A 27,933-nucleotide genomic window follows, 5' to 3' on the forward strand; every position below is an offset into this window, starting at 1 on the left:
TGGTTAATAACAAATGTAACGAACAAATTCCGTCGTAAAAATGTATAATTATTTCTTGCAATACACCTTAGGTATTCATGTTGATACAACACATACGCAGCATCTCTTCGGTTCATTAACCATCAATTAAAGACAAAGTGTGATTGAGTTAAGACAAAAATCGAAAAAGACAGCCAACGTAATTATTTACAATAGAGATCTTGGCTCTCAGGAATGGCAAATCTTTATTCGTCAAGAATACTCAGTCTCATGTGTTGTGAATCTCCTCAATATTCAAGTGAGCTATGAAGCGAAGTCTCATTTGCAGTGCAGGCCTTAGCCTACGTATAATACCTTCGACGTCAGTCTTCATGCTGTCTCCAACAAACATGTACTTAATGTGGTACCTATAATAATTACAGTTAAGGAAAAATAACAATTGGTAGCGGTAACAAAATCCTGGACAAAAATCTTAAATTCTTCAAATAACTTTGCAAAAGGATACAGCAGGTCGCAAACGGGATCCATGTACTTCAAGTGGGTTTGCGAGCGGTCCACCTTTTCTAGCATTTCATATAAAATCACAGTGAGTTCTACAACACAACGAGGTCTTTCTGCATCAAACCGTGCCAAGGTGGGACCTATTAGATGGTATGCAAATATCAATTGCTCCTCCGTAGTCACCACAGGTTGAAGCTTCTCCTTGATGAACCTGAAAAGCAATTCTTTCCTTACAAGAAAGAAATACGAAAATAGGAAAAAAAGTCTTTCGATGCAAAGTTAACTTACTGAGGCACCGTTGTGATCTGTCCTACTCCGGCATGGTGCCAAATCGAGTGAGCCAAAGCCAGCATGTAACTGTATTTGTTTTCTAACAAACTGTTATGTGTAATGTTAAAATTGAAGAGTTGGAATGGAGTTAAATTATGGTACTGCCAATTAGCAAGACCGGAGCTAACAGTTTCCACGAGTCTGTCATGTAATGCAGACCAGTAGCACTCTGGCAATGCTGCCAGTAACAAACCGACACAATTAATCCACAAATGTATTTCATCCGATGGTATTACGGTGTACCTGTCAGGCAGAAATGCCATTAGTTTGACAAAAAAAAAATGTCTGATTGATTATTGTTAAACTACTGTCACTTCTTACCCTTTGGCAACCACGTCAAGTAATGAATTGGCAACTAAATTAGGAGCGACAGGAACTGCCATAAGTTCCACACAAGTGACGTACAAGGCATGAGCTGCTGGATTGGGAAACTCGTTGAACCTCCAATCAGTGGCAGGAAAGTGTGCTGTTCCTGACATAGCTAGAAAAATATACACAAAATTAATAAAAATCCTGTTTTAAATTGTAAAAATAAACATAAAGGAATGATATCGAAGAGCATACTCTCAACAATTCTCTGGACAAGGCGGATATAGTAGTCCAATTCTGGCACCCAGGTGACTGCGTCATCAGCTGACCGAGCCATATACATTTGATAAGCTTCGGACAAAGCCCAGCCAGGCGCTCTGATTTCTCTTAATGATCCCAAAACAGCAGAGACCAAACGTCTCTTCAATGGGGGTCTCTCTCGTAGCTTCCTTTCATAGTAATGCAACGTGTTGTACAAATAAGTAACAGGACGGTCTAACAAGAAAATAAGAATTATACATTAATAACAGAGAAAACATATAATAAGAGGAATGAACCGTCACAATTATTTTCCTACCATGGAATTTGTACAAGCATCCCAAGTGTTCGAGCAGTATCTCTAAGCTCTTCGATACCGGAGGAATTTCTAAATATCTGTGTACAACGATGTCGAAGACAGGAAGGAATCGTAAGCATACGTTTCCAAAGTACACCGGAAGACTTTGGTACTGGCTCGGTCCTCCTGTTGTCTGCTCCATGATTCCTTCGGGAGCGAATTTCTCCGGGAACTTTCTATGAAAGGCAAGATGCTTCTCATGCCAGTTTGACTGTTTCCAATGCTCCGGTGAATTCTCTTTAACGAATTCCTGAACTCTGTTTCGAAATTCTGCAGCCTTAAGTAAAAGTAGCTGAATGATGAAGAAGCACACCTGAGCCTCGCTACCTTCCTGAGTCCTCAAAGCGAGACACAGGACGAGCCTGTCAATGGTGACGATATTATATTTCCAAATCATGTCGTTGATGGTATCCACACATTTATTGACATGTTGTCCACCGACACTATTGGCAAACTCAAAAACAAGGTAGTCACAGAATTTCCTCAGGTGAGCCGACAGGGCTCTTGCTCCGATCCTTTCTAGAATCTTATACGCTATGGGACTGATCCGATCTGTCTCCAGGATCATCTTCCACAAGAGGCACAGAAATAGTGGCGGAGTTCCAGGAACAGAAAAGTGTCCAATTATATCATTTTCATTACTCATCGATGCCCAGTTCCTGTACTCCTCTTCCACAGCTTTCTTGATCTGCTGCTTGTTCTCCTTCGCCACACTGTTTTGCTGGAAGAATTCACTGAGCACTGGAGGGAAACACTGCAGGGTATGATTCGCCCAGGAGTGCGGTGTGTTCTGCATAATAGTGTTCAATAATTCTTTACACCACGTACCGCTCAGACTGTCCGCACCAGTCCCAGTAACGTGCATGGATCGTGCAAGAGTCAACACCAGAGCCCGATTGAGCTCCTCCGACTCGGCTGACACCAGAGTTTTAGGTTCGGACAGAAACCTCGACAGTTGAGGTTGGACCTCTGCCGAGCCCAATCCTGTGATGAGGCGGAGAGCTGTGCTTTCGACACACAAATGTAGCTGAGTTTGATTTGTCTGAGGGACCGCTGCAAGGCTGTGCAGATGAGACAGTAGCTGCACTCTGTAGTGTGGTTGAATGTGATGCATTCGATAACTGAACATCTCCAGCAACGTGTACAACGTTCCCCAAGCATGCGATTTAAACACCGTTGGCAATAACTGGCTTATGAAGCCTTTGATTCCCAAACTCTCGATTTCAGTGTACACTAGCAGTCTGCTGTAAGTTTCAACAAGAGCTGGTGCCAATGCCATGTTGCTCTTTGACTGTGCCAGCTTGATCACATGAGTGACGATGCTGTGTATTAGACTCATCTTCGAGTGAACTGTCAGCGAGTCCAAAATGGACATCGACAATGGTGTCGTTGGTCCATTTGCCATCGCAGCGTTGTTCTGTAGCGATTGCAGAGGCTGTTGTTGCTGTCCTTTTTGAGTGCCCAAAATTGTGTCCACCAGGGCAGCCATCGGTCGACTGAAGTATTCCTGGTTTGTGGAATATGCGTTGCAAAGTAACGCTATACGATAATCCGAGCCCATACAAAGTGTCGTATTTGGGAGGACCAAGTGTTGCAGGAATTCGTGGTGGACTTTCAAAGTTAGAGGAATGGGTCGATGGATGTTGAGATGCTCGGATTGTGCCTTTTTCAGGAGATGAATCCAAATGCAAGTGATCGCCATTTGATGCGTGCACAGAGCTTGACTGAAGTCGGGAACTGGCAACGGCTCCTTCTCCGGGTACAGGAGATCGTACAATTTCAACACGGGCAAGAAATTAGATAACTAAAAAAAAAAATATATATAAAATGATTACATCACGTATTATATCATAAACAAGTTTAAATTTTATTCTTACCGGATTACGTTGAATACTTCCAGATATAAATTGTAATAAGACCCACATTAAGTGATCCCTTCCTTTCCGCAGTTCCCGTCCAGCCAACTGCAAGTAATAAAAAGATTCTAATTTTCAAGTTAACGTTATTACTAGATTCACATCGGTGACTTTTAGTGGGATTACCTTATTATGAATTGCCATCACAATTGTAGGGAAGCAAGCGAATTGGAAGAGCACAAAATATATAAGTTGCGACGATAAGTGCAACCAGACCCAGTGGTTTGAAACTGTACCATCCGTTCCCTCTGCTGGTGGAGGATCATTTTCAGCTCGCTCCATAGCCAAGATAACTAGTTCCACGAGTTGTTCCTCCAAGGCAACGCAACGTTGTTTGTGCTATAATGAAAAATATACTTAGAGTCAATTAAGAATTATTATACCACAATGAAAAAAAAATAGGTAAAGTGGTGACGTACTTGCTTCTGTAAACCAAGCATTGAGCATACCATGTCTCGACTGTATGGCTGTTCTAAGACATATCTCAGTAGCTCGGTTTGAGGTTTAACTAAGTCTTGGTCATAAGGTAAATTCCCTTTCAGAGAGAATTTGAGCGTATTGGGATCCAATAGCCATGGATTGATTAGGTGGTCTGCGTACCCTGTATGCTCAACTACGGGTAACATCTTTGAGTGGCCCACTATGGATACCATTTGTGCAGCAGCTCGAAAACTTTCAACAAAACTAGAAAGTAGTTTCGCCAGCTTCTGTAATAGTACAGAAAAACTTAGTATTTAACAGAGTTCTAATGCAGCTAAATTATTCATACTTACCCAATGAGGCCAACTCTTATTATCAGTGTAGGCCTTCTGAATCTCGTCAACGATAAAGTAACTTGGTAAAAGGCAAGCATTTCGATCAAATATGTGCTCGATGACATTTTCTAATGCTTTGAGTTGTGGTTGAACTGATGCATTTAACCTTGTGGGGATTGTCTGAGCCTTTTCTCGGCAACCCTAAAATAGTGACACGTACATGACATTACAAATTCACTCTTAACCGAAAGAAATATGAGGTTAGTAGAAAAAAAATATACAACATACCTTCATTATTTCCCTGACACCTTTGTAACCAACTCTACCAATAATTCGCCTTATTAAACCAAAACATTCTACCCAGAAGTCCTCTAATTGATACTGTAATTTATCACAGGTTAAGATACATTCGGTAACTAATCTGAAAATAAATAAATCATAATTATAACAGATATCCCAGGCAAACATGTAATAAACAAACGATGAGGATAAGAAAGGCTATACCTCGCTGACAAAACATTGCTTGTCACTAAGTTTTCCAATAATGAGAGTAATAACTGTAGTCGACTGTGATTAGTCATTGCCGCTGCCATAGAGAGAAACTGACGCACTGCACTCTCCTGCTGTTCCACATTTAAGCCTGTCATAACCGAAGTTAACTCTGACTGCCATGTTGTAATTTTATCACTTTCACTGTCTGGATGATGGACAATGACACAACTAAAAGCTTCTTCAATAGCTTCGACTTTCTAAACACAATTGTAACAAACAGATTAACCCAACGTTTAATTAAAAAATTAACTCTACAATGAAATATTTCTTATTAGGCTTACTTACCAGAATGTCGTTAACAATATTTGTAATTTGTGCTTCGCTACCCATTTTTACGAATTGAACGTCACATTTACTTTCGTCTATAAAACCTAACAACCACTATTTGTTAAAAAAGGTCCTCATGAAAAATCCATAATAAAACGCTTCTCAAATCACGCAATATTAGTTACAATTTCGTAAAAGTTAGGTTAGGAGGGCATTAAAATAATTCCGTGCAAAATCTTCAGTGGAAACAATTATCGTTGAGAAAAAGGAATTCTCACATCCCGACCTGATACTTGCATCGATCAAAAGATATGTGAAGTCACAAATTGAAGACAAGGCTTAAGCGTAAGATTTACTTCCCACATTTCAACGAGAAAGCTCCAAAAATGTTGCGCTTCTACTTTTTGACATGTTTTTCAACGACTGGGAATAACTAAATAAAGCAAGAAGGAAACGCCATTTCCAATGAACTGAGGCATCTAACGGAGTAAAATAGAAACTCGATCCAGTAAAAAGTGCCATCCCATGGAAGAAAATTGAAACTAACTAAACTAAAATTGAAATTAACTAAAAGTTGATTAATAAATTTCAAAATTGGTTAGCCGAGCAGTCATTCGCGAATCGATGCTTCTCTTGCATTTTCGTGCTAGTTGAATCAGCGATTCCCCAGGCCCACCACGAGGAGGTTGCCGCTCAATAGGGCCCGTCTAGGAGCTCTAAAGCGTCTACCTAGCACCCATTCTGTCACCTCTCCGTCACGAGACTTCGAGACGGAGAAAAACTGGGTGTACCTAATCGTTTGAAATTTTATAACGTGAGCTTGAAAAGAGCAAGTAAATGTTAAAGAAAGATGTCAGCTAGAAACCACGAGGGTTTTTGATAATCTTGACACATTGGTTATTTTATGCGATTCAATAAAAAATGCGTAAGATATATCCTTCTGTTTTAACATGTACGTATTACTGGTATGATACGGTAAATAATCATCTAAATTTATAGAATCACCTAGGATAGATGCATTCGATTACTACGAGGTTTTAGGCTGTACAAAGGATTCTACTTACGAAGATATAAAACGTGCATATTATCAGCGTGCCCTACAATGTCATCCAGACAAGAAAGGTAATTCAGATTGTAATACAAACGAATTCAGAAGAATCGAGGAGGCTTGGAGGATTTTAAGAGATCATCGCTCTAGAGAAGATTATAATACACAATGCAGACAGGCCGAGTTGGAATCTCAGAGTCTTCTCATTTATGCTACAGTAACACTTAATGAGTTAGAACCTACTATGGATAAAGATATTTTAAGTTATCAATGTAGATGCGGTAGCGATTATATTGTAAATCAAGTCGATTTACAAGAACAAAACTGTACCCTTCAGATTCCTTGCCAGGAATGTACCTTTGTCATTCTTGTTGAAACATAACATAAATTGATAAAGATAGATCGTGTACAAACATTAAAATAAAAATTCTCAAGATCATTTCTAATAAAATACAATCACGTGTATTTTAAATATAACGAAGGCAGGATAAAAATCATACAATCACACATCTCTGTGAAATGATCGACTGGGTGTTAAAATGCAGCAACATTTTCTATTTCTTATAAAAAATGATACAACAGATAACACATTCTTATAATATAAACTATTGAGCAATATACAAATAAAACACGATCCCTGGAGCAGTCATGGTCCAATAATAAAAGACGTTCGCACACAATTGCATCCCTAGACAACGCTCAGTACGCACCGCAGTCATGAAGGAGAAAAAGAAGATTCATTTCGATATCGTGGTGACCAGTGGAGCTTTAAAATCTCACATGATCCGAGAGCCTCCAGGTCTAACGGAGAGTCAACAGAGGATTCGCCGTATTAATAAGTTATACTAGTGATATAAATAGCATTAACAGATTACTACTAAACCCACTTAACAGACCATGCGCTCTTTTTAATCTATCTACAGTGGCTTGTGTAAGTATTGCACAAAGAACATGATGCGTCTTGTATTATTGTACCGTGGCAGAGTCCAGACTTCTTGTAGATATCGACTTCTCATCACGGACTTCCTTTGACGGATCTCTACGGTCATCGACTCGGTTTCTCTCGGCGTGCTGCCAAGGATCACCCAAGCATCTCCGACGTCAAAGCAATGATAATTAATTCTCCGACACATCGCCATAATTTCCTTCCATAGCTACAGTGGCCCAATTATAGTATGACAGTTCGGTGTTAAATCTATGCGCAGTGATTCATTAGCATCATCCACCTACTTAAAAATGCACTCTTTACAGTTTGTACCACATAGCCACCTTACTTGGCCCACCAACGATGTCCTGGTGAAAAAATCCCTCCAACTGGTTCATCGAAGCCATCATTTTGTCAAAACCCAGAAAAGAGCTAGATTCCTCTAATTTTCCAGTCAACTGATTAGTCCAAAGGTAACTAAATTCTCCCCACAAAATACAAATATCAAAGGAAGAGCAAGGAATCCCAGAAATAAATTCAACGGATCGAAATCTCATAGGGACTAAACGAGACCTGAAACTGCAGACATTTTTTCACCAGTGTCGGAAACAGTCCGCAAAGTTCCTCGGAAAGCATACAAGAGAGCAGAAAAGGAGACGATAAGGCTCAGTATCGCGTCCTTCCATGATCTCGATATTTCTATTGTTCCTCCCTAATCACTTGAATTCATTTTACCAAATTCTGCCTTCGAAGAGAAGATACCATATCTGCTCGAGTCCCATTGAAACGTTCACCATTAAGTATCCTCCACACGTCTGGTCGATCCTCGACTTAAACGGAACCTTTAAATTAGACCCTAAGTGTCGTAATTGAAATTGCCTCTTTCGCTGACATACACAGTATCCCCGTTTGCAGGGGGCGATTTCTATTTTTTTTTTTCTTTCTTTCTTTCTCGATTACGGAGAGTAGGCACAAAATTTCGGTAAATGCGTAAACGCCCTTCGTGCACTTTCCTGCGAGCTCTTAAAATATTCCCTACGTCTCGTGTTTCCCCCGATCGCTGTTAACTCGCTTGTCGTCAATCCGCGTCGAGCACACAGACCATGTATACTGCAAATGGAAAATCATTAAAAAAGGAAATGTCTACGTCTGCAAAGGGGCACCTCGAATCTGACTATTTAACGACCATTCACGAAAAATCCCAAAATGGTCAGAGTCTGAGTCTACGTCGCCTGTTCTGCCTGTAAACAAAAGATTATCTACATGAGTTCATGACAAGAGTGGCCGTCGTTGACTTGGTGAACGCGCATTTACCGAATCGGAGTCATGTCACCATATACAAGATTTCCATTCCGCGCTCCTTGCACCTTACGATTTCGGACTAAGACCCTAAAAAATTACATATACATATATAATTAGTTATGTATATATGTACCTATGTATATGCCGCTTACTATCTACATATATCTCGTCACAGTCTACGGATATAAATTATTACGCCCGAGGAAACGAGCGGAGAGCAAATAAGAAGAAGAAGAGAAAAAGAAAAGAGAAGATTCCGACTATAATACTTTTCATAATGATCCGTAGCCTTTTTCTTTTTATTGACTTCGAAGAGAATTTTGGAACGAGCTCTTCCCCGGGAGAGCTGCGTCCTCGCGGAATTAATCAGGGCTAAGCCGAAGGAATCCGACGTCCTTATAAAAGTATTTCAATGTTTCGAGAGGCCCGCAAAGTACATTTATATATGTATATATATACAACCGGGAAGGAGACTTCCTCTGGGACGGAAACCCTGAGTTTCCCGATTTTTCAAATAGATTCTGTATTTTTTAGAAGAAAAAAAGAAAAAAAAGAGGAGAAGGAATAAATGTCCTTTAAATGTATAAAAATGTTCAACATGTCGAGATGTACCCTTCGACTTCATGGAGATGAAGGTGTAAAGAATTAGGAGTAAAAAAGAAGAAAAGAAACGGAAAATGGGCGAAGAAACTAAGTCCGTCCCAAAACGAGTTCCCCCCATTTGCATTAGAATATCGCCTTCGACCCTTGTTTTCTTGGTGAAAAAAAAAAAAAACAAAGGCCCCATCGCGGTTTCTCATTGCTTTCCGAAACTATCCCTCCCCCGGCCCTGTTTCCTAAATCCTCAAATTTTGATCTCTCCTTCCAGGGTGGACTACACCAAGGAAGGAGAGAAGGAAAATCCAAGGAGTCGATCCTCCGTACACGGACAACACGACCGTCGATTTAACCCGATTTTATACCGCGTACATACCGCTCCTGGAATTGAAAAGAAACGAGATTCAGAGAAATCAGTTATTTTCGAAACCTTCCCTAGGAACTTGTCGACGGATTCAATAATTTATTGCAGCGACCGCCTGAGGCCTCCTCGCTACTCGAATACCGAAATAAAAAAAAAGAAGAAAAAAATCGTCAACGAGAGGAGGCCCATGAATCCCCCCCAACAAAAAAGAAAAAAAATTCCGCATCTCCACGGTAGTCTCGAAATCCATGTTCCAAAAATTAAATTAAACCTCGAATCGAGGACGAGAGCTCGAGATCGATTTTTCTACAATCCTACGCGTTCCACGTTCCGTCGCAGAATTTATTTTTTTTTTTTTATAAATAAATGCATCTCACCGAAGGAGTGCCAGTTCGAAAATAATGCCGCACGTACTAAAACAGATTTTCGATCGTGACGCGCAACCGAATAATTCACCTAATAGCGTGCATACATACCCACGTATGTATATATAAAGAGGAATATATAGCGAGGAATCGGTTTAAAAAATTAATTGGTACCGAAAACAGCCCTCCACCCCTCGCTTACGGTAGAGACTCTAAAGAGTTCGGCCGAAAATCGGGAAGAAAGTTAATTAGATATCGAAATCGGCCTCGGTGAGATTAACTTCGGCGGTTTATTGCTACTTAAAAAAAGAAAAAAAGAAACAAGGAAAGGCGACCCGCCTCGTCGACAAACGTCAGAAGGACCTTCAAATCCAGCCGAGAAGTAAGTACGAGCTCGACGTTAAATCCCCAAGTTGACCCCGCTTGGCTCTCGCATTATCGACATAAAATGTTGCATAAACAATTACTCGTACGAAAATTCTCCGCGATTCCGACTGGCTCGACTGGCGCGTCCAACCCCGAGTCCAAAGTACCCATTCGAGACAGAGATTGCACACTAATCGTTTCAGAATGGCCTACAACCGTTAATCCAATAATCAAGGCGAATATTAAGGTTAATCGGGCACCATTTAATTGAAAAGAATATTCTGAAACAAGCACCGTGCAAGTATCATCTAGAACGAGTAACCCAGGACCGGCTTTGGTCGCGTCGAGTCGCGATACACAGCGATGACGCAGTAGTAAACCGATATAAGCTCCTTATTCACCATAGTTTGTATCGAGTCTTTTGAATCTCCCATTTGTACACCTCGGTAGGTACATCATATCCCCGTTAGTTAATTATTAATTATTCCGTATAATAATTAATGTCCTCCCTCCGGGTCTCGATCCTGGCGGTCGATCGGTGCACCCCGAGGTCTTCCTAGCTGTCTTTCGCTCTAACCCCCTGTCCCTTCGCTTGGTCTCTTGGGACTCTCCACGTGCAGTCTTATCACAATCACACCATGTAATACATGAAACATTGTACAGTAGATTGGTTACGCTACCTAATCGTAGTATGTACAGAAGCGACACGGAGGAGCGATCCGACCCAAAGGATGGACTATTTCACCTCGACGTCGAAATCAAGGACCAGGAGTTTCGTCTCCTCCGTGCCGTTGCGACTGCCTACGGCACAGACGAGCTTCGTATCGCTGGCCCTGATACGCCAAACGACGCCGCCACTTCCACCGCTCTCCAATGCCACGAGATTCCTAATAAATTCGCCTGCAAACAGAAGTCAGCGGTATAGATCTCTAAGGAATACGTCAAACATTTAAATATTGCAACAGGCCTTAGACAAAGTAGCGTACCGGTTTTAACGTCCCAGAGCTTGACGGTGCCATCATCCGACGAGGTGATGACAAAGTGGCTATTGAACTGAAGGCAAGTAACAGCAGACTGGTGCTTGTTAGGGCCAGAAAGAGTCTGCAGGCAGTGACCACTGACGATGTCCCAGACCTTAACCGTAGAGTCCGCGTTCCCCGACACCAGGATGTTGTTGCGCAACTCCATCCCCGAGGTCAGGGACTGGTGACCCATCAGCGTGTGCCGACACACCCCGGTCTCCACCTCCCAGACCCTTATACTCGTGTCCAGCGACCCACTGACAACGTGAACACCGTCGAACTGAGAAGGAAATTACATGTAGCACTTGCATCATTTGTCATTATTAATTGCTTGGTCGGTTACAACGCAACGATAACTCACTTGAAGAGAATAGACCCGATTGGTGTGTCCCTGCAGCGTGTGAAGACACTCCTCCCTCTCAGGATTCCACACCTTGACCATGAAGTCGTAAGCCCCGCTAACCACTAACTTTCCGTCATATTGCACGCACCTGACAGCAGCCATATGTCCCACGAGCACGTGCAAACATTCCCCGGTATCGACTTGCCACACCCTCAGTGTAGCGTCCCTGCTGCCACTGACGACTTTATCCCCGTGCAAATGCATACACCTCACCGTTGAGGTGTGACCGTATAATGTATGGATACACTGTCCGGTCTCCGCGTTCCACACTTTTAGAGTTCGGTCCGTACTCCCACTGATCACCGTAGTGCCCGACATCTGCGAAGACCACACTCCCCCGGTGTGTCCCACCAACGTCCGCAAGCACTGCAATTCGAATCCATTGTATTTCTGGCTTGCAATTAGCGTACCTTGTCAAGATTAGTATTGTAATGTGTATTCACCTTCCCTGTCACTGCAGACCACACTTTGAGTGTGTTATCGTCAGACCCACTGACTATTCGGTTCCCGGAGAACTGAAGGCAAGTGATCACGTGGTCATCGTGACCCTTGAGGACCTTCGGGGGCCGGATAGGCTTCGTCCTCCAGTTCATCTTGATGTTATGCTGTCGCATGTAGGCCTGCTTCCACGGAGACGAGCAACTTCCAGAGTTCCTGCAGTTTTTCCTCTTTAATGGCGGCAGGTCCTTCAGATCCTCTATACCCGCAGCTCTGCACTTCTCCTTCCACAGCAAGTTATCGTCGGCGAGAAAACGCCAATTCCGACACGTTTGTGCTGCTCGCAGTAAGTCTCTAGGTTCTAAAAATGCTAACACTGACAAGGCTAGTTCTTTAGGGAGCAAAGAAATGAAGTCCCTTTGAAACTGAGGCTCGATCACTTGCATCATGTGGCGCACCTGCGTCGGCTCGCATCTCTCGATCAGTTCATCGATTGCTAGCATCCTCTCTGCATTCGACCACTTCTGTAAAGTCCGGAACATTTATGAAAATATTTCATATCACGGGCAATGAGATAAATCATTTAAGTACGTACCTGAAATTGCAAGAGCCAGGTACTCATCTCAGGCGGAGGGTTATCTCTAGTCGGTATGATGCATCTAACGTGCTTTCCCTTATCATCTGCCTTTTTTACAGTCCTGAATAAAAATAAAGATATTCAAGATTTAATTACAATTTCTGCCAGTTAAATTCAAAAATGGTATGCCAACCTTGAAAATGTTAAAAATCTACCTTGCACACTTTTAATAATTGACAGTGAATACATATGTTATTGGACTTACATTACGGGTATGCTCTTATTTTCTGGAATAAGCTTTTTACAAGGTAAACTGGACTCGGTTTCACTCTTGCGCTTTCTTTGAGGCTGGACTACATCGAGAGGAACACAGGTGTGCAAAATAGGACTTTGAACTCGCTGCGGCAGTGGTGGGTGCGATTGTACGGCAGGAGGCCTGCACTCATTGCTTTCAATTTCTCCTTCGCACTCGACGTCACCAAACATACCATTATCACTGATCTAACGCGTTCAAAAACATTCAGTACCTCGAAATTATTAAATTCACTCCTTTCACATTTCTTTCTTGCCTCCTACCATCCAAAAGATTGCTTACTTCGCTTTCAGCCTCGCTGCTCTCATCCTCATCTGCCTCTTCTCCGTACTCTTCCGACTCCTCGTCCTGTGGCAGCATGCATTGGACGGGGTTGGAAGAACTGGGACCGGGCACGCATTCTACTCCTTCTACGCCTTCTACAGGACTAGGACTCGTTCCTCCGGGCTGCTCTCCACTTATCCCTTTAGAGGACGATGAAGGGACGGACATTACTGGCTCGTACAGCTGGTACAATTTCACCTAGAGACAAACCACCTTAAAGGTCCTGATTTCCAACGATCACCGAACGATATTATCCACATGTTGGTGCACTTATCGAATCCCGAGTCATTTAAATGCCCAGGCATGCAGTGTCTTATGGTTGAAATTAAGCACTGTTTATGCAAGAAGTACAGATCGATGGAAAAATTTCTCACAGCTGAATTTCCCGAGAAAGGCACGAAACTCAATTTCTTGAAAGACCTAACCTTAAAGTCAAGCCAACTGCACCAGGTGTTTCGAACCTAGCCTAAATATTGGTACAACAAAGGACCGGGCCCTGCCACACCCCAGATGGGCCCAAGGGGCCCCGAGGGGCACGGAAGGCGGCTCGTAAAATGTCGAAAAAAATACCGAAGAAATCTCCGTACTTCGGCCAAGGAACTCCCTGCGTCTCCTCTCTCTAGCGGCTCGAATCTCCTTGCTGGCTCGCGACTCCTGCTCGTCGGACCAGTGGACGACTCCCTATAAAGTGCGCGCGGCTCGCATCTCTCCGAGGGCCCCCTAAACTAGGTTAGAATCCGACCGTGGGAATTTCGCGAGCGGATCGGGCCACCTTGGGCGGGCAAACAAAAACAAGAGTCGAGAGTATAAACACTGCGAGGCTTCCATCCAGTCTCGTCGGCCGAGCCCGAGCTCCTTCTCGACGAACTCCGCGATTTATTTAAGAGCTCGTGCACATGCGTTCGCGCGATTAAGCTACATGCTCAAGTAACTACCGGCAACGTTGCGAAACGGGACTGACTACTTAACGAACTTTTCATGTAGACGACCGTGCTTCCGTGCGATACTCTGATTGGTCGGTTCCAGGAGAAAATATTTCCGGATACAACGGAAAGCTTTCTTCGACCAATCACGTAATAGATTCGGGTTAAAAAGAGATTTTCTTACGTTCTACACCGCTACGCGTGTCTATACATTTCTCTTATCGCAATCAGAATTAAGATGATCGAATCGCGATGACGTTTATTTCTTTAGATATCAGATTGACAGAAAATCAACGTTTTTGAACAGAATTTTCTGGGTGAATAATGATGAGTATGCTTCCCATTATGTAGCAACATATTCACCTCTAGTGGCGTTATCTTTCCTGCTTTATAGTCTATGGAGTTTGGTGTTAAAATTATCAAATTGATTTCAGTAGGTTATGAAGTGATGTTAATTTATGAGAAATTAAGTATTTCACGGTAAATCATGCCGAAAGTCGTATCGAGGAGCATCATATGCTCCGATACGAAAGATCAGGAGGAATACAGTGAAGAGAAGCCGCTGCACATATATTACTGCCTTTGTGGACAGATGACGTTGATTTTAGGTAATGCAACCTTACGTACCTGTTTAAAAAATTATAAATCATATAAAGTAATATTTATTTACTTCTTAGATTGTGCTATAGAAAAGTTGCCTTTGCGAAAGAGAGACGGAGCACGCGTTATCGATGGCAGTAAACATGCTCATAAGATGACCTGTGAACAGGACGAAGTGGTTTACCTGAAACGACAAGAAGGGATTGAGAAACAGTATCGACAGAAGTGTAAAAAGTATTGCTGCTGCCTCTTTTTTGCAGAAATATTAATATTCATTTAACTCATTGCTTTCTGGATTTCTAATGCTAATTTAAATTATTTCTTTACCAAAGATGCGGGCTGTGGCTGTATTACAAACATGACCTTGGGTTGAATGTAGTATTTGTCGTAAAAGGTGCAGTGATCAAAAGTTCTGGAGAAGGTCCTGTGACAGACATATACAACCAGGTCGCTATTGAAAAGCCCAAGAAAATTATGGTCACAAAGCATACGAAGAACATGGGCAAATTCAGTTCAGTCACCGTTTCTACAATCGATGAGGAGGAAGATGAAATCGAAGCAGTAAGTCATGGTGCTAAATTTCTAATGAGACTGTTATATAAATGATTAAATAATAATTTTAACGTCTTTCCACACAGAGAGAAGTTGCCGATTCATACGCTAACAATGCACGCATCATAGAGAAGCAATTGGAGAGAAAAGGCATGAACAAGCGGAAAGCTATGCCACCTCCGGAAGTGGACAGTAAAAGAACAAGACCGAGGGGGACATTATTAGACATGTGATATCTCTACCTCGTGTTTGATGGTAGTAACCTGTAAGCGAACTGTACATAGACTTTCTAACTATTGAATTCTGTAAGAACACATGATTCCAACCTCATATTGAAATATTTATTAACATTACATAAAAGTAAATATTTAAAATATATAAATGACTAGATACAAATATTGCATAGAAATGTACATTGAAAAATATAGAAATTTCATAAATAAATATAATAGCTACGTACAATTTATATCATAGAGGGTTGCGCGTTTAATGAATGCGGACCAGTTGGGACCGGAATAAAGATTTTGAACGTGGCAACATCAGCTTCCAAGTAGCAACTATGTGGACACACTGAAAATAATGGTCGCTAGTACGGAGTGCTACGAAAGGAATCCCTCGATATGGCTGGTAGATGTTCTAGGCTACTACAGGTAGAGGATCACTTTTATAACAAAATTTAAAAATATCAGACGTAAGAGATGCGAAAACACCGTTCAGCTTCTCATGCTGGACCTGACCAAACGATCTCACGAATCGACGAGTCTTGCGAGGAAACGAGGAAGCTGTCTAGAGTAATTATCGAATATGTGGTATGTCTAAAAACTAGAGAAGAGTAGGCGGTATGTGACTACAAGTGTGACATCGATTTGTATGAGCTACATAGGAGGTTTCTCGACAATTTATGCTGGCTCTAACAGTAGTTTATCAAACACCGTTAAGTATCCGATGCGAAGATACCCTAGTTGTGCAGCTGGCTAAGACCGAATCCACATGATACGTAAACGTACCTACATACACACAGTATATAAAAAAAAGTGAATTAAATAACACGACAAACTACATTCTTACATACAATGAAATTATCTGTGCAACATACCAACGGTGAGAAAAACAAGCTGTGAACCTTGATTCGATGCTTGCTGCAGTTGTATAAATTATTAATTAAAATGTATAATTAAAACCCATGAATAACCAATACTGTATATACTGCGTGTGTGTAGGTAAAGTTGCGTGCGACCTGTGGGGAATATCATCTTTTAGTCATACGTCAAATCGCTCTGATTCGGAGAGGTTCCTGGATCTGCTACGTTAAAACTTAAAATCAAATGCAAAATGTCATCGTGAAGGGCTTCTGGCGCGAATTCGTAAAAGCGTCGCAACGCTGCGACTTCTTCGAGGTAACTTAGAAGTTTATAAATGCACTGCGAGAGAGATACAGTTCTCTTCGATTTCGTTCGCTTAGCTGAAGCCCTTGTTTCTTCGGCGTACCTTATGTTTAACTTTACAGATTTGCAAGTAGGTCTTAATCGATATATATCACTGCAACTCCTGATGCCGTAGAATACCTGCAGGTTCTACTTGCGCCCAAAACCTAGAAGGTTTGCAATTAATCAATTCAACGGAGACATACTGTCGTTCCCTTGGCCGTAGCAGGCCTCAAATCAATTAATAAATTAAAAGGATATTTTATTCTCGTCCTCTTGGCCGAGACTCGCAAGTGCGACTTGCGTACGAGTAAATAAGTATAAAATAAAAACTTGAGACACGGAATTCATATGAATATATATGTATCCTTCTCACTTAAAAAAATGTTCCCAGGTTCCTCTGCACCTTTTCGTAATCTTACACACAGCAGGTGTTAATAAGTGTAAAGAATCTCGGCAGTTTGCCAAATATTCGTAGGAAACGTGGAACCGAATAACTGAATTCTGATTTACAGATGATAGGAAATCATTCGTTTTTCTTTAAGTATCGGCTCATCCTCCTTCGCTGACTACTTAATCCTCACTCTGACAGAGACTTCCATTATCTGCTGCCCTACCGAATACTCAGAACTCAGTGAATTCAATGCTTTTCACCATAAATGCAGCTTATAAAAAAAAATGTATAATTCAAGAGTTAAACAATAATTAAAATAGTACGTCCACTCTTTTAAGTATCACTCCTCTGTCAGGATTTTTCTCCATGCCATTTTCATTCGCGCTTCAGCTCTTTCGCTTCTACAGCTTTGGTAGTAGACTTTCTACTCATGTCATAGCTGTCGATAAGCTGACCTTCGGTCCACCATCTCAAAAATCAATGACATATTTCTCTCCACAAAAAATGCCTAAAAGAGGCAATTCACACGTTTGCTCATCAAGGTACTTACTCCTGAGCTTTCCTCCAGCTGCCATAATTTCTGTCATCATGACAGATTATTTTTTTTCATATCTTCGTTACTCTTTCACTCCGTCGTTACCATCAGCCTGACAAACCTCCATTCTTACTTCTGCCTTTTAACAATCCTACCCTTCTCTTCTGTTAATTCTGTCAATACATGTAACTGCGATAAAAATTAAACACTAGCCTGTGGAGACTTCATATCCACCCTCTTGAGAATCGTGGGTTCGTCCTTGAGAAAAGTTCCGGACCTGGAGCCGACCGTGGGCTGCTTGGGTTCGCCGTTTTGACACTTCGTCTTCGCTTTATCCTCACCTGGTTTAGCAGTGGTCGTCTTTTTGACAGCAGCCGTTCTGTTGGCCCTGAGAGCACCGTTAGACTTCGGCGAGGATTTTTTCCCAGGACTCTCCTGACCCTGTTGACCACCTGGACCTTCTTTCTTCCTTTTGTCCTTATCAACGTTGACAGCTGTCACTTGACCACTCCCCTGGCGTGCACCTACCCTCTGCTGAGTATTCTGTGTCCTGTTAGGCACGTCTGGCGTCTTTGCCGCGTCCAGGAGGCTTCTTCTCAGACTTGGCGAGCCCTGATAACCAGAAGTTGCGAAAGCTCTGCTCCGACTGGCTGCTGTTGAGTTTTCCAAGGTCCTCGCAGGCCTCCTCGAGACTGTCAATGGACTTCTCTGCTGCATCGGAGGCGAGGGCTTCTTCGCAGGAGTCTTGTTGGCTCCTCTACTCAGAGTCGGTGACAGTTTGTTGGACACCGTTGACTTCGGAGTAGCTGCGACATCTGTCATCAGGCTGTCCGTTGACATCGAAGTGTCCATTTTACCTAAAGTGAATATTCGATGCATAAAGAACTCTCTAATGAGTTAATTAAAATAGTACAATTCCGGAAAAAAAAAAAAAAGAAACAACGAAATCAATTAATTCACTGGACAATTTTCCTCACCAGGTTTTTTTCTGATGATAGGTTTTTTCTTCTGCTCTGCGAGGGAGTCGATCGATAATCCCATATCTCCTTCCTTCTGCTTCAATGACGGGGATTCGGGTCTCGTGATTCCGCAGCTTTTACTCGTTAAATCTTTCTTGACGTTCGTTCGATTATGATTCGACTCTGTGAGACTATCGGAGGAAAGAGCCTTCACATCTTTCTTGATCGGTAGCTTCATTTTGGCTAGAGGCTTCTTCTCGGCGGCTCGCTTCATCGCGGGACTGGAAGTTCTCGAGGAATCCGAGGAGGAGATCATTATTTTCCGGCGTTGCTGGGACATTTTGTCAGGTTGCAAAACCGGAGGAGCAGGCTCCTTCGGGACTGGCTTACTCCTCGGCTCCAGATACCTCGACTTTACCTGGAATTAATTTATGCAAAATATTATTTTTCCGCGATTACCTAGTTTTAAAGCTCAGCCTTTAAATCGCATTACATTTATGCTGAAACGAAACTGGTTGCACGTTTTGAAACACGAATCACTCCTGTTACCTCGACTTTGTTGGGCCATGATCTAGGCCTCATAGTGGAGTCACCCGCGTGCGATTTATCCTCCTGCATTTTTCTCTCCAAAGGATCAGTCTTCGGCTTATTAAGGGGCTTTTTCGGCTGCGGAGGAGGAACCGCAGGCACCGGCTTCGTGGTTTTATCGTTGTGTTCGGATATCGCCATTTTCACGCGCCTCAAGTCCAAGCTGCGGCTGACCGAAGAGCGACTCGACGGAATCTTCGGTTCCTGAATTCAATAACAAAAATAGAACATTGCGATCCATGGCGATGTCCCATAGAATTTTTTAAAATTCTGTTCAGTCCATTAATCGCGTAATAACCCGGAACAGACCTTTAGGAAATTGGAATGTCTGGAGGGCCTCTTCGTCGCTTCGTGCGGCAGTATCACCAAGCAAGCTAACTCTTGGATCCTCCTGCGGAGCTCTAAATCCATCTTAAGCCACGCGGTGGTCCTCGAAGCTCTCGTGGCATCCCTCACGAGGCACTTCTCGACCCGGCTCTGGATCTTCTTCAGGAAATCCACGAAGAGCTGTCCCCACTTCGTCTTGCCCAAAGCGTCGTCCGAGGTCTGAGCGGCGGTCAACATTTTGTGCAATTTCGCGTAACTTTTGCAGGCTTGTTCGGGTGGCAAGCGTTCAGCTGCTGCCAGAAAATTGTCCTCGAGGCGACTGATGTTCCAGGTGAGCTCTCGCCCCAGAGCCTGGAACTTGTCGTTGCCCAGCACTCCGGAGAAGTTCTCCGATAGGTACTTGACAGATGTATCGAGGAGGTTCGACACCAATCTAAAGACTGGTTCAGCCCAGCGAACATTTGGCAAAGTGGCCAGGAGCTTGTCGCAGTCCATCATGGTTTGCAGCACAGTGTCCGTAGACTGAAAAATAATATAAGATGGTCACGTCAAAAATTAAAAATAAGGAGGGTCCTTGAGAAGTTAATAATAATTATTTATCAACTATTCACCATGTGTACAATGTGTTGATGGTAACATTTCTCCATGAGCTCTCGAGGGAGAGTGGCAAATGCTTTGCAGGGCCAAATTCGCACGAAATGTCTGGTAATCCACCTAAGGGATTTTCTGTAGACTTCATCAAGACCGTAGGCAGCAGCTAAAGGCATACACTCGAGCACTCCGACAGCACAGATTTGGCAGGGCTAAACAAAGAGGTGTATTATAGCGACAGATATAAAACTATGCTCGTGTTAATGACCTTGTATTGTTTTAATTCCATTAAAAATATATATACACCAAGTATAAAATTCACTTACTTTATGGAACAAGTGGCAATATTTAACTTTAAGGGTATATCCGATAACTTCCTTCAGTCCTTCTAAACACAGCATATCAGCTAACGTAGCCAATTCTACGATACTTATAGAATCTGGTATATTACTCTCTCCGCTGTATATATGACACAATGCAAAATGCACTGCATTGTAAGAATATCTGTAAAATGAATAAGTGGATGTGTATTACGTACCTAGTAAGATAAATAAAAATATTTTAAACGCATCTCTTACAGCGAGGGATCACAGGTAAGTAGTACATTTATGTAATAAACTGAGTTACCCTTGAAGAGGTATAACATTTCCAGCACTCTCGATCCAACCTCCACTAAGAATTGCAGCAAAGTATTGACACCGAGAGCTTAAAATGCACTTATGAGCTCGTATTCGTCGACCAGCGACGTCAATCGTCACGTCTGGATTAATTTCTTCTAGGAACATCCTGAGAAGGTCCTCTCCGAGCCTGTTGTACGGTTTCGCCCCGGCTATGCTAGACGTTTCTGTCTCCTCGGTGCTCCCTTCTGTACATTAAGACAACCGTTTCCTGGAGCCATCCACAAAATAAAATCATAGTATATGAGAACAAATTATCTAAGAAGACTAACCTGCCCCAGAGCGGCCCATGCTACTCTGCATACTGCTGAGATCAGACTCGGAGACCAATCCTTCTCCATCGAATTCTCCGATGACCTCCTCCATGGGTGACTTTTGCTTAGGAGGCAATGAAGTGGACATAGCCGATTGAATTCTCCTGGGATTCGCCCTGACCGGGCCAGTCCTTGAGACAACGAGCTTGCTTTCGATCCAAGAGGTCTCCGGGATGCTTTTGCTCATGCGATAAGTTACCTTCTCCTCGTCAACTGACATAATCTCTGTAGATTGACATCTCGCCGGGGCCTTATCGAGGTCGGAGAGCCTGACAAAAGTGGAGCCCGTGGTTCTGGAAAGCCCAGGATGAGGAGTCCGCACGTCTCTGGCCCCGGAGCCTCTACTTCTCTGAGACTCTTCCTCTTCCTCAATACCCTGATCCAACCTGACCTCTTCTGAACTCTTAAACTCGCACTCTATTTTTTTAATCGTTTCACTTAAGGACCTGTGAGTCTCCATTATTTTACTAGCCACTGGAGGAACTAATCGAGTTCTATCTGACAACTGGGGTACGACATCTTCTCCATTGGCCAGATCCGATAGCTCGAACTGCTGGTTATCGCTGCAGGGGGATGGTCCACTGCCACTGCTAATGTCGAAAGTCTCGCTCTTCCTGGTGTGACCTTCGGTACTCTCCGTCCCTGTTTTGTCCCACACTGACACTTCGGAGAACTCTTCTTCATAAGCTTTGACATCAAGCTCGGCACCTTCCACGATTTCAGTAGTCCCAAGCTCTTTGTAGTCGTGATGCTTAATGCAGACCCTTATCTCTTCGTCCACTATTTCTACATGCGAGTTAGGAGGAGTGTCCCTTACGTCGTACTCGAAGACATCCTCTGCAGAGGTATCCATGTTCCTCGACTCGGTCTCCTGGGGACGTTCCGCAGATTTACCATTGGGTACCTTCCCTCTGGTTTCTTCGCTTAGGGAGTGACTAGAGTTGCTGGTCTTCGCTTGGAGCCTGCGAACGTCTCCTCGGTCCACAGAGAGACTGTGCGCACGCTTATGCTCCCTACGGAATGCCGGTTCCTTTGTTGGTTGACAGTTGCCATTAGCCGATTGGGACTTTTCAAGGTTCCAGGAATGCCTCTTGAAGGGTGGCCTCGATGTGGACAGAGTTCTTCTTCTTACCACTGGAGAGTCCGATTCAATGAACATAAAAACACTGGGTTTGTTCCTTTCTTTCACTGGCTTTGGATCCTGAAGTCCCTTAGCTTCGGTCAACGGCTGTTCACAGCTCTGTGGCTTTGAGTGTCTGGGATCGAACCTTCTTTCTTTAAACAACTGGGCTCTATCGCTTGGCCTAACCTCTTCAGACTTCTTTTTTTCTGGCTCATTTAAATCTATGAACATCGAAAAGATATTTTTCTTGTCTCCTGCATCGGCACTGCCACTGGGTTGTTTCTTCTGAGGCTCCTCCGAAGGCTCCTGTTTTTGATTTTTCCCTGCTTCGTTCTTGTCCGACATGTCAATGAAAAATTCACAGTACTGCTTCCCAGGCCCGTTTTGATCCTTCTTCTCCTTCTGGAGTCCTTTTGGAGTATCCATGTCATTTAGGTTAACAAAGAAACCCAAACTGCCATGCTTTTCATGAGTTTTTTTCTTAGTAGGTTTTCTTGCGTGATCAGCACTCGACAAGCTCTGTGACATTCCCGCCTGGGAATCCTTGACATCCAAAGATTTCATATCGGACCTACTACAGTCGCTCATGTCTACGACCCAGGCACTCATTGAAGAAAACATCCTCGCCGTTTTTTTCCCCTTCGTTTTAGGTTCGTTCATAATTACCGAACCTCCAGAAACTATCGGTGTAGATTCTGTCTTTCTTCGGACAATTGGGCTGTCGGTAGGTTTCGAGAAGTCCGAAGTACTGGCACCACCTGATACTATAGGCGTAGCTTCGTCTCGTTTGGTTCTCTTCGTTAACTCCCTCTTCTCTCCCTCTAAAATGCTATTCAGCGTCACTGGCAGACTGCTACTGGCGTCATCCGAGCCTTCTGTGGATCCGTCAAAATAATCACCTAAAAACTTGTCGCTTGCACTTTTCAACACAGGATAATTCATCGATGACTTCTGTTCTGAAAAATATCTCTTCTCCACTTCTTTCTGGGCAGTGTCCAGTTCCAACTTGTCGAATGACAGATATGAAGTCGAAGAGTGATCAGCAGTCTTGGGAATGAGTTTTCCTTCTAAGCTGTGGTTATTCAAGGCTTCCATCGAAGCCATGTGAGGAGATCCAAAATAATTTCTCTCTACCTCCTTCTGGGTGACATCGAGCTCCAGCTTGTCCATTGGTGGACACGAAGTTGAGTACTCCGAGGCCTTTGGAACCACATCCATAAAACCATTTAAACTCTCCATCCCAGATAGACTGGACTCAGCAGGCGGAGCAGTAGGATCAAAGTAGGGGTCATCGTCTATCCTATGCCCCGAATACTGTGGGATGGAGTTCTGGAAAACTAGGCTACCTTGTCTCCTCTCGTACTCTTGCCTTAGAATGGAGAGCTTTTCCTCGTTTGAATCCAGCTCGAAAGTGTTTCTTCGAATTAAAGAGGGCCTCCTTGTGTCTTCGGTGGTCTTGGATTCTTCTTCTAAAGGTTTCTCTTCGACTTTCTCCTCGAGTCTATCTGAAACCTTCGGAAGGGCCTCATTGATACTCACTGTAACAACTTCATCTTTGTCTTCAGAAATACTGGTGCTATTGTCAGGGCAAGGAGAGGGTTGAGTGCTCTCTCCGCTGTCAGCTTCCTTAATTTCCACAGCCAATGCCTCCTTATCGATACCTCTGTCCACCTCGAGTCTCTCCTCCGATGTAGAGTCCACCCTCTTCACCTTCCGGGGCTCTGCAAGTGGTTCCAAATGCTCCGTAAGCTTCAGCTCTCTCTCGAACTCTGCTACCCTTTCGTGGCCTGTTTGTAAACTCGCAGACTTCCTCGAAGTAAATTTATGGTACTGATCTTCTACTGGAGGGTTGCTAGGTCGACTGGTTGCACAGTTCATCGAGTGAGATATATAAGAAGGTAACCGACCATTCGAGTGCTTGTCTCGGTGGGCCACCGAAGCCACTTCTGCATCATCACTCAAAGTGGATGCATCGATGAAATAATAACTTGTCGAGGAATTCTTCTGATCTCTATCTTCATCTCTTGAATCGTCTCCACTTTTAACGTCATCCTTGGCTATTGAATCGCCACATATTTCTTCTTCGCAGCTATTAATAATTATCCTACCTTGTTGTTTGAAGTTAATGTCACCGTTGGGCTCTTCGTCCTGTCTACTGTTAGTAGCTTCGTCACTGGAATCCTGTCTGAATTTGGCCTGATTGTTAGAGTTCCTTTCTAGGTCAACCGATGAAGCAGCTGAAGAAACGTTGACAGGATTTATGTACTCGAACGAGCCCGTAGGGACGAACGAGTTGATTCTTTCGTTCCCCTCGCTCTCACAATCTGACTCATAGAATGGATCACTTAGCACCTGGGTCTCGTATAGAGCTATCTCCTCAGCCTCGGTGACTCTCTGATGGGGATTCTCATCGGAGGAACCTGACGAGTCCAAGCGAGGTTCCGGCTCCGTCGACGAGCACGTAGCATCCGTTCCAGGATTGGAATTAGAATTTGACTCCACTAACACTGATCGCACTAGGGATTTCGCACCGTGTACTCCATTACAAGTGTTGATTGCACTTTGCTCTTTGAGCTTGGTTCGACTCCGGAGGTTCTCATCACTCAGGTGGATCTTGTTCAGGTCTTCGTCAGTGGATATGTACTCCGCAGTCTGGGAATCCAAGTCCATCCCTAAGAGAAAATAATTATTAGGATTACAACAATACAATTGGAATATATTAATCAATATTATTGTCTTTTTAATTGTTTTTAAGATATTCTAATTGTAGGCCATTTATTTCGATACCTGACGACTCCGACACTGTATTCTCTTGTGGACTGACTGAGCCGGTCTCTAGTCCAGAGTCAGCCATTTCAGATGACAAGGGACTCACATTTGTTCTGCAGGCTCCATCACTCTCTTCAAATTGTTCAGATGCATCACCACTTGCATACGCAGTCTCTTTACATGTTCTAAATTAAATAATTTAATATAAATAAATTTGTTGATAATCCAAATATTACAGTGGAATTTAATTGCGAGGACAATTAAACGTGAAAGTCTCCAGAGGACACCGAATAGGTATCAGAAAATACAGCAAACCTTTTATTCAAGGAGGATCTACCATCGGCTTCAGGAGACTCGACGACTTTGGACGCAAATGCGATATTCAGAATAAGTTCTACTAGTAACCTCTCCTCTTGAGATGGATCCACGTTACGGTATAGAAGCCTATGATAAAAAAGAGGAATCATCTTTCGTTAGAAATTACGTCTACTTCAGTCTGTGCTGTACAACTCCTAATTTATATTTCTAATTAGGGGCAATAAATTAAATGAAAATACAAACGTGATAAAACGACTTATTAATGCTGTTAGTGTCTATCAAGTCCTTAGAGCAACTGCACAAAAGTAGAAAGATTGCAAAGTAATGGTAAAGGGTGGAAATCTCGTGCAAACGAAAAACCGACCCAGGCCATGTATATTGTAATTTTTGTTTTGAATATTCGTGCAACTAGCGCATGGAATAAAAAATTATGTGCTCCCGGGCATTTCCCCTTTTCTATGGTGCAATGGAGAACACGCAGAGTTAACGGAGGTACCTCACGAAACTCTCTACTCGTTGGAACAGTCCGAGAGAATGAAGAAAACATTTGACTGTCCTGTCGCAGTACACTAAGTAAGGTCTCAAAGCTGCATAAAAGTCTGGTGATCTGGCCCTTATGATACATTGGTTCGTCTTTATGACATCATAGCCATGTATTATGTAAAAATCACAATTCAGCGACTCCTTCAATATTCTATAATGTAAGGGAACATTCCAATTCAGGGATATTATTTCAAAGAACAACACTTTAATACCGATTAACACAGTGCTTTAGTACCTTCATTTATAACGAGCATAAATTTTCTTACATAATTTTACAAAGTCTAAAGCAATAAGCTTTAGCAATGAAATTTTCCAATTCTACATTTTTTACAAATATTTCAATGCATTTTATATTTTCAATACTTAACTTAATTGGTATATTAACATAGCGTCATTATAATTGCAGGGAAAAATTAACTTACCTAAAGATATCTTGTTGCAACAAGTCGATGTTCAATGAATAAGTACGTCCATGCTCCAGCTTCTGCCTCCTTTTAAAACTTTCGCTGTTAGGAGGTTTGCTCGGTGAACAAGTGTGAAAGCGTCGGTGGTACAGCCTCGGGTTTAATTTGTCCAAACTTCCACCTTTTCTGTTGCTGCCACCTCCTCCAGCCATGAGGCATGTTTAATCTTTCATGCTGCAAAAAAGTAATTATTCCAGTTCATCTTGACTAAATAAATAAAAACGAGAAATGGAATCTCAGCTATTTAGTAAATACGTTTTTATGTATGTACCACGTCAAACATGTCAAATATGTCCACGGTAATTAATGGTCATTAAGTTGTTCCAAGAAGTCTAAACGAGAGGCGATAAAAATAATTCCTCCGTGGCAACGTGATTACACGAGACACATTCTCAAATGATTAATTCAGATGGATAAGTATCGTAAACAATTCACTACTATAATCATTTTATTTCAGGTGCATGACTGAAAATACCTCTGCTAAAGCCAGACCTTGCATCATCGCTGATTGTACATAACAAAGAGTCGCCTAAGGAAATGCATACAAATTTCAAGGCCAATGTCGGTATCCTACAGGTATGATCATTAATATTCCACGTGCATAACACCCGAGCCTTTCAGTGAATTTACCTTTCGTCGCCAACGCTTCCCCAAGCCCACTTGGTTACTTAAACACCCAGGACAGTCTATATTTATAATTCATGAGCCCGTTCCTTTCTCCACAATACATTAACAAATTAAATAAAATTAATAATTAAAAAATTCAGTTCCCATCTTACCCATCGACAGGACCATGAAATAAAATTCAAATGACCAAATCCCACATTTCAAGAAAGTTGGCAAACAATTCTACCGCTCTTCCAGCCAAGAATACAGTCAAGAACCTTAACGCCTCCTTGCCTTTCCTTGTTCCACATAACGAGACCCTTGTTCCACTTATGCAGTCCTGTTGTGATAACTAGCACAAACGAATAAAAGACTCAAATCAAATTCAGCCAACAAACCGCGAGCTCATCCGTGCCCATTGTCATCGTAACAGCGTCGACTGACAGTGTCTGCCGCTTGACAGCAGCATGACAACAAACGCGCCTCTGATCCGTCTGTCACTCGCCACGCGCTCTCTTTCTTCCAAGCCGAAAGAAGCCGAAATTGCGCAGGACTCCTCTTGTTATCAGGTCCGCTAATGGGGAAATCGCTTCGTCGTCGGTCGCGGGACTCGTACCCGAGAAGCTGACTCGCTGGAGAAACGACTTAGCCGCGAGTGCGGCCCTTTTCTGACATAATTTATTGATCGCTCGAGAATACCTCGCCGTACCCACCTCGCATTATTTCCGCGCCGTATACGCGTGCCGACCCATAGGACCACCCAGGGCGTGAGGGACTCGAGGCGTGCCACAGTCCAGGTTTCCGAGGACATGGAAAACAGCTGGAATGAGTCCTTCGGCGTTGTTTCTTCCCTGAGAGCGATCGTTCCGTGGTGTCTTCTTCGGTGAACGATCCGCGGGACGAATTCCACGATGCGGATCGCTGCTGCGGACGACGAGCAGTACTGCGCGACTCGAC

The 27,933-nt window shown here is 42.9% G+C and overlaps 5 protein-coding genes across 16 annotated transcripts; 2 read left to right on the top strand and 3 right to left on the bottom strand.

The window, feature by feature from the left end:
- Positions 1-27: 27 nt before the first annotated feature.
- Positions 28-5,288, bottom strand: LOC105699074 (mediator of RNA polymerase II transcription subunit 23). The gene is made up of 13 exons (XM_012423777.1): positions 5,244-5,288; positions 4,911-5,155; positions 4,695-4,827; positions 4,425-4,607; positions 4,071-4,358; positions 3,778-3,990; positions 3,613-3,699; positions 1,697-3,539; positions 1,375-1,614; positions 1,132-1,291; positions 769-1,053; positions 485-691; positions 28-386 (listed from the first exon to the last, which is right to left on the bottom strand). The coding sequence occupies exons 1-13, from the start codon at positions 5,286-5,288 to the stop codon at positions 248-250; spliced, it is 4,068 nt and encodes a 1,355-aa protein (XP_012279200.1). The 3' UTR covers positions 28-247.
- A 1-nt stretch (position 5,289) lies between these two features.
- On the top strand, positions 5,290-6,918 carry LOC105699078 (dnaJ homolog subfamily C member 24). The gene is made up of 2 exons (XM_012423786.1): positions 5,290-6,150; positions 6,225-6,918. The coding sequence occupies exons 1-2, from the start codon at positions 6,147-6,149 to the stop codon at positions 6,653-6,655; spliced, it is 435 nt and encodes a 144-aa protein (XP_012279209.1). The 5' UTR covers positions 5,290-6,146; the 3' UTR covers positions 6,656-6,918.
- Positions 6,919-7,067: 149 nt separating this feature from the next.
- LOC105699075 (F-box/WD repeat-containing protein 7) lies at positions 7,068-14,175 on the bottom strand. 5 transcript variants are annotated; one of them, XR_001103987.1, is made up of 10 exons: positions 13,857-14,175; positions 13,228-13,467; positions 12,898-13,133; positions 12,651-12,753; positions 12,061-12,579; positions 11,576-11,983; positions 11,179-11,494; positions 10,873-11,092; positions 8,513-8,587; positions 7,068-8,439 (listed from the first exon to the last, which is right to left on the bottom strand). XR_001103987.1 is itself a non-coding variant. In XM_012423778.1 (8 exons), the coding sequence occupies exons 2-8, from the start codon at positions 13,435-13,437 to the stop codon at positions 10,929-10,931; spliced, it is 1,956 nt and encodes a 651-aa protein (XP_012279201.1). In that variant the 5' UTR covers positions 13,438-13,467; positions 13,857-14,175; the 3' UTR covers positions 10,098-10,928. The 5 variants fall into 5 exon arrangements, 3 of the variants coding, with proteins under 3 accessions (XP_012279201.1, XP_012279202.1, XP_012279203.1); XR_001103986.1 differs by having other exon boundaries at positions 7,068-8,587; XM_012423778.1 differs by lacking the exons at positions 7,068-8,439; positions 8,513-8,587 and having other exon boundaries at positions 10,098-11,092.
- A 268-nt stretch (positions 14,176-14,443) lies between these two features.
- Positions 14,444-17,095, top strand: LOC105699192 (UPF0428 protein CXorf56 homolog). 4 transcript variants are annotated; one of them, XM_012424006.2, is made up of 5 exons: positions 14,444-14,523; positions 14,627-14,800; positions 14,870-15,026; positions 15,125-15,353; positions 15,431-15,810. In XM_012424006.2, the coding sequence occupies exons 2-5, from the start codon at positions 14,680-14,682 to the stop codon at positions 15,575-15,577; spliced, it is 654 nt and encodes a 217-aa protein (XP_012279429.1). In that variant the 5' UTR covers positions 14,444-14,523; positions 14,627-14,679; the 3' UTR covers positions 15,578-15,810. The 4 variants fall into 4 exon arrangements, with proteins under 4 accessions (XP_012279429.1, XP_023289662.1, XP_012279428.1 ...); XM_023433894.1 differs by having other exon boundaries at positions 14,504-14,523; positions 14,630-14,800; XM_012424005.2 differs by lacking the exon at positions 14,444-14,523 and adding an exon at positions 15,819-17,095 and having other exon boundaries at positions 14,548-14,800; positions 15,431-15,609.
- A 201-nt stretch (positions 17,096-17,296) lies between these two features.
- On the bottom strand, positions 17,297-27,902 carry LOC105699191. 5 transcript variants are annotated; one of them, XM_012423998.1, is made up of 13 exons: positions 27,690-27,902; positions 26,329-26,544; positions 25,860-26,057; positions 25,361-25,489; positions 25,064-25,230; positions 21,112-24,948; positions 20,790-21,027; positions 20,489-20,666; positions 20,183-20,374; positions 19,554-20,093; positions 19,206-19,448; positions 18,675-19,074; positions 17,297-18,554 (listed from the first exon to the last, which is right to left on the bottom strand). In XM_012423998.1, exons 2-13 carry the CDS (start codon positions 26,520-26,522, stop codon positions 17,899-17,901), a joined length of 6,972 nt encoding a protein of 2,323 aa, XP_012279421.1. In that variant the 5' UTR covers positions 26,523-26,544; positions 27,690-27,902; the 3' UTR covers positions 17,297-17,898. The 5 variants fall into 5 exon arrangements, with proteins under 5 accessions (XP_012279421.1, XP_012279425.1, XP_012279422.1 ...); XM_012424002.1 differs by lacking the exon at positions 27,690-27,902 and adding an exon at positions 27,375-27,664; XM_012423999.2 differs by lacking the exon at positions 27,690-27,902 and adding an exon at positions 27,150-27,360.
- Between the last annotated feature and the right edge of the window lie 31 nt (positions 27,903-27,933).

Source organism: Orussus abietinus, unplaced genomic scaffold (assembly GCF_000612105.2).
Source record: "Orussus abietinus isolate OABI.00-Male unplaced genomic scaffold, Oabi_2.0 scaffold3, whole genome shotgun sequence".
Lineage (NCBI taxonomy): Eukaryota > Metazoa > Arthropoda > Insecta > Hymenoptera > Orussidae > Orussus > Orussus abietinus.

What these genes read in the sequence shown, in the direction of transcription:
- LOC105699075 (XM_012423778.1), bottom strand. Translation starts at nt 13,437, where the DNA reads ATGTCCGTCCCTTCATCGTCCTCTAAAGGGATAAGTGGAGAGCAGCCC. An exon ending in GGTCTGCAGTGACAGGGAAG is followed by an intron (nt 11,984 to 12,060) that starts GTGAATACACAT and finishes TTCGAATTGCAG; the next exon opens with TGCTTGCGGACGTTGGTGGG. An exon ending in GCTCTGGGACGTTAAAACCG is followed by an intron (nt 11,093 to 11,178) that starts GTACGCTACTTT and finishes TTCTGTTTGCAG; the next exon opens with GCGAATTTATTAGGAATCTC.
- LOC105699074 (XM_012423777.1), bottom strand. Translation starts at nt 5,288, where the DNA reads ATGGGTAGCGAAGCACAAATTACAAATATTGTTAACGACATTCTG. An exon ending in ATGCTTGTACAAATTCCATG is followed by an intron (nt 1,615 to 1,696) that starts GTAGGAAAATAA and finishes TTTTCTTGTTAG; the next exon opens with ACCGTCCTGTTACTTATTTG. An exon ending in TGTCCAGAGAATTGTTGAGA is followed by an intron (nt 1,292 to 1,374) that starts GTATGCTCTTCG and finishes ATATTTTTCTAG; the next exon opens with CTATGTCAGGAACAGCACAC.
- LOC105699191 (XM_012423998.1), bottom strand. Translation starts at nt 26,522, where the DNA reads ATGGCTGGAGGAGGTGGCAGCAACAGAAAAGGTGGAAGTTTGGACAAA. An exon ending in ATTGCCACTTGTTCCATAAA is followed by an intron (nt 20,375 to 20,488) that starts GTAAGTGAATTT and finishes CTCTTTGTTTAG; the next exon opens with CCCTGCCAAATCTGTGCTGT. An exon ending in TATCATCAGAAAAAAACCTG is followed by an intron (nt 18,555 to 18,674) that starts GTGAGGAAAATT and finishes TATTCACTTTAG; the next exon opens with GTAAAATGGACACTTCGATG.
- LOC105699192 (XM_012424006.2), top strand. Translation starts at nt 14,680, where the DNA reads ATGCCGAAAGTCGTATCGAGGAGCATCATATGCTCCGATACGAAAGAT. An exon ending in ACAGATGACGTTGATTTTAG is followed by an intron (nt 14,801 to 14,869) that starts GTAATGCAACCT and finishes TTTACTTCTTAG; the next exon opens with ATTGTGCTATAGAAAAGTTG. An exon ending in TATCGACAGAAGTGTAAAAA is followed by an intron (nt 15,027 to 15,124) that starts GTATTGCTGCTG and finishes TCTTTACCAAAG; the next exon opens with ATGCGGGCTGTGGCTGTATT.